At 37.5% G+C, this 4,118-nt stretch overlaps 1 protein-coding gene across 1 annotated transcript; it reads right to left on the bottom strand.

Annotated features, from left to right (window-relative positions):
* Positions 1–1,365: 1,365 nt before the first annotated feature.
* On the bottom strand, positions 1,366–3,902 carry POP4 (processing of precursor 4, ribonuclease P/MRP subunit (S. cerevisiae)). The gene is made up of 5 exons (XM_010079225.1): positions 3,682–3,902; positions 2,981–3,058; positions 2,703–2,764; positions 2,255–2,356; positions 1,366–1,749 (listed from the first exon to the last, which is right to left on the bottom strand). Exons 1-5 carry the CDS (start codon positions 3,849–3,851, stop codon positions 1,613–1,615), a joined length of 549 nt encoding a protein of 182 aa, XP_010077527.1. The 5' UTR covers positions 3,852–3,902; the 3' UTR covers positions 1,366–1,612.
* Between the last annotated feature and the right edge of the window lie 216 nt (positions 3,903–4,118).

Genomic DNA, 4,118 nt, shown 5'->3' with positions numbered 1-4,118 from the left:
ATAGGAGGTTGGGATGATCTCTGGCTTTCTCATGGCAGATAACTGCACTGCAAGGCACACAAGCTGTTTAAGACCTGGAGCCAACCTCCTAATGCCAGCACTAGGCTTTGGTGTGTAGTGTATGTGAGAGAACAGCTGTGTTCTCTGGTTGGCTACAAACACTTGAATGGTGGCAGGGAAAAACTCTTCTTCCTACATATGGGTCTTTCATTTGATCCTGACACTGAAATCATAATTTAAAGCTTCTGAAAGCTACCGTTATAACATAAACACTATAGAGGATCTTTTGTAATAGAAAAAAGTGATTTAAATACTGTGGTCACTGCCACCTCCCAAACAAGTCAAACCTGCCTAGCCAATGGGAGATTGTAAGAGGCAGTTAAAAAAAGGATCCTGGAAGTATATTGTGGAGGGGAAAAAAAATAATTAAAAAGGGTTGAGGATGCATTAAGCATGTGCACTCAGAGCTGAACAAGTCTCCACTTGTGCAAATACGAGGCCTCCGCTACAACCACTGTTGCAGACTCCTGAAAGAAAGCACAAATGTATAGAAGGTTTAAACACTAGAAGCTTCTTCACAAGTGGTACTGTATTAAGGGTGGTTGGTGAGTTTTGAAGACTTACCTTATGAAACTACCTGACTTCTTGTGTTCCAGTGATGCAGTGCTCACAAGTGATACAAACCAAGTACCATCTGCGCTAGCCTTTTGTAAAATTGTGTACGTAACATGTATATTTTAACAAGAGTATTTTTAAAATGTATAACATAGACAACATGTCTAAATATATATAAATTAGTCTAGAGTAAAACTTTATGTATAGAGGATAAATATTAATAAAGCAATTTTGGGGGTAATTTAAGTGCAAGGTTGAAGGGTCACTTCCAGCATTGAATTCCTAGCTTCAAGTGCTTCCCTCTTCTGTGATGTGTTGTGTTGCATGCACTCCCGCGTGACAGTATATATTTACTAGCATAGACATATCTGATTTAACCTTAAAGTACTATGTTATTAGTAAGCACCTGGTAAACAGCTTGCAGGGCTGTATTGCATGTTTAATATGTTTATATTTTGAGTCATATACATGTTATCTGTAACAATATTAACCACAGGGAAGGAGGTACTCAAGGTAAAACCTATCAGCTGAAACAACTTACTTGCATACGCTTGCACCAGGCAAAGATGTTGATGTTGGCCCAGGAACAATCATTATAAAAAAGCAGTTGTCATCACCTACAGTCTCATTATAAGCATGTCATAGGCAGATAAAGCCCAATTTATACAGAAGGCAACAATAACATTTATCACAGAGTTACAAGACATAAGTTCATTGTGCAACTTTATTAGAAATTGAAACAGAAGTCACGTAATCAATACTCATAATGTAAGTTTAATACAAGCCAGAATGTTATCTACAAATAACAAAACAGATAAACTCCAACAGTCTGGGAGACTGCTTTAAAGACAACAGATACTAGTCATTCCTCAGTAGGAAGAAATGCTTTAGAAATATTTCACATAGCTATTCCATTTTCAACCTGCCAGAAAACCTGGTCTTTGAACTGCAGGGAAACAGCACACATTTCTATTAATACTTCTGATTTCCCATGAAATCATAGGTCAATAGTTCCTTTCAACTTGAACTTTCTTGCAGATCGCTCACTTGCTCTAAGCTGGAACTTGCTTCCATAGATGTAGGAAACGAATCCATCAATCTCCAAGCTAAATACGTTGTTAAGTTTGGGAACAACTGAAAATGCAAAAGGAGAGAAATTAACAGAAGTGGACTAATGGAAATCCCTGTTATGAAAATATAATGATGTACCAGGTGATATTATTCACATGTAGATTTGAGGTTTGCAACATTTCAAGGTTTCTGTGCTTTAGGAAGAGAAAAAAAATAACCAAAACTTCTAAATTTTAAACTGGAATTACTGAAGTTAGTCTTCTTTCAGGAGTGTGTAGTAAGTGTTGCAGAGAACATCTAAGGTGAATCAGGTGCATGAGCCATGTGCATAATCATGTTGGGTTCACTGGAAATGCTTTTTTTTTTTAATTGCTCATTTCTAATGAGATACTTGGTAAGATATTGGGCTTTTAATGTGGTCAGTAAAGACACTGACTTCTGCCACTTCATGCAAAGAACTCAAAGCACTGATATAAAACAATGTACTCAGATGTAAGATGAATAGGGTGTTTAAGAAACTTGTGATTATTCAAGTTGTGAAAAGCACTGAAGAAATTGGCTTATATACCTTTTAATTTGTCCTCTTTAGTGATAATTTTGAAGACATGTTTAAATTCCTGTAGAATGATTCCCGTTATCCCAACATAAGAGGGGCACTTTGATTTTGTGACTGAAAGAACAGAAATATGTATGCATTAGAAAAATTCAGATTCAGGTAGTTTATTTGCTCTTCTACAGTTGCCTCATGTTTTTAAAAACTAGTTTGCAATCTTCTGAAGTAATGCAATTACAGTAATCACTGGTAAAACTTGTAGATAATCTTTGCAACTAACAACGTTATTTTTAAGAGCAGTTGAAAAGTAATTGGCATTGGTAAGAAGAGAAAGAATCCATCAACATATGATCTGAACTATGTGATTCTAGAGTTAATGATACTGAAGGCAATTTAAAAATAAGCACCTGAAATATAGGAGTGTGTACTTAGATCATCTTGTAAGAGAAAACAAACAGAATACCTGTAACGATAGCTCCATGGAGATCAGCTTTTAGCAGTTTGCTCTGAACCATATGTGGTTGCCTTGAAGAAGAGGGTAGAATCAGACAAGAGGGAAAGAAAATTACATGGAAAGCTAGGTTTACAAAAGGTGAGGATGACTATTGATATCATGATCAAAGCTTACAGAAATAGTACATATCCTTATCAAGTAACTATGATGTTTCAAGCAGTAACTCAGTAAACCTGTAAAAACCTACTACATCAAAACCCCACTGATTTAAAAATATCTCAACTTACGTATCTGGTTTAAGTCCATGACACAGGTCTCTGATATACTGTTTCCAGAGTTCATGTAGTGGTAGAAAGATGGCGTATCTGCAGTAAAATGACAAAAAAGTATTATACAAGAACCTAATTATCAAAAAATCTGTTGGTTGATTACTGAAGTAATCTGCATTTACAACAGAGTTAAGACTAACATATATAAGTTTTGTGATCTGCTGTCATAACCTGTGAGGCAACCCACTTCAACCAACAGGTTTCCTTTTATAAAAAAGCACAAACTAAATATGCTCCCCTCTCTATCAACCCAAAACAGTGATGTGGTTTGGAGGACTGGGTTACATCTAAGACTGAGGAGACTGCTCCTCTTTTACCTCCCCACTTACTTCAGGTTAGCAGCAGTGGCTTTATTCAATGTGCATTAGTTCGAGGAACTGATGGACAACTTTGACTCTCTGGTCACAGGCAGTCTAACTTAAATCAGAGGTGATTGTATTTGGGTTTGATTTCTTGTTATATTTAGTATAGAAAAGGAAAGAGAATCAGTAACAAATTAATTTTCCGACTGTACAGGCAAGAGAAATGTTTTCCCATGGTAAACTGCCATAAACAGAGTCTCAGACTGACTCTGGTCAGTAGCCACATGTATGTGCTGCATCTTTTACATACTTTTGAGTACTTCCCATTTTTACTAGATAAAATATTTAAGATCTTACCGTTGCTGTTCGGGTTCAATTTCGAAAAGACGCATTTCTCGCCTTTGCTTGGCAGTAAAACCTTTTGGTTTTTTCCTCTTTTGCTTTTTCTGTTTTTTGCAATAATGCTCAAGAACTACAGCTTTCCGGCTTAGTATATCCTGGATAGCTTCATCTTTCATTTTTGGCATACTGCTCTTCAGGAAGGCATTTACAAACGCTCTGGCCTCTTCTGGTCCTTGAGGCTGAGGATATTTAAAAGATACTTTATTTTAATTAAGTGAAAAAGCGCCCCTGACGGGTAGTTCTATCAACTTGACAGAATCACCATCGGATGATGGTGAGATCCACGCCTAAGGAACAGTAAACGGGAAATGCTGAGCCCCGGCACGTCCCGGGCCGCATGCCCCAGTCCCGCGGCGGGGGGGGTACCGCCCGGCTCCGCGCTGGGGTGGAGG

The sequence above is a fragment of the Pterocles gutturalis genome, unplaced genomic scaffold, assembly GCF_000699245.1.
Source record: "Pterocles gutturalis isolate BGI_N339 unplaced genomic scaffold, ASM69924v1 scaffold44028, whole genome shotgun sequence".
NCBI classification, from domain to species: domain Eukaryota; kingdom Metazoa; phylum Chordata; class Aves; order Pterocliformes; family Pteroclidae; genus Pterocles; species Pterocles gutturalis.
This window is presented reverse-complemented; position numbering and strand designations above follow the sequence as displayed.

Excerpts from the sequence above, each read along its gene's own strand:
- POP4 (XM_010079225.1), bottom strand. The coding sequence starts at position 3,851 with ATGCCAAAAATGAAAGATGAAGCTATCCAGGATATACTAAGCCGGAAA. Across the intron at positions 3,059-3,681 it reads ATTGAACCCGAACAGCAACG|ATACGCCATCTTTCTACCAC; the intron begins GTAAGATCTTAA and ends ATTTTACTGCAG. Across the intron at positions 1,750-2,254 it reads TAAAGAGGACAAATTAAAAG|TTGTTCCCAAACTTAACAAC; the intron begins GTATATAAGCCA and ends TTGCATTTTCAG.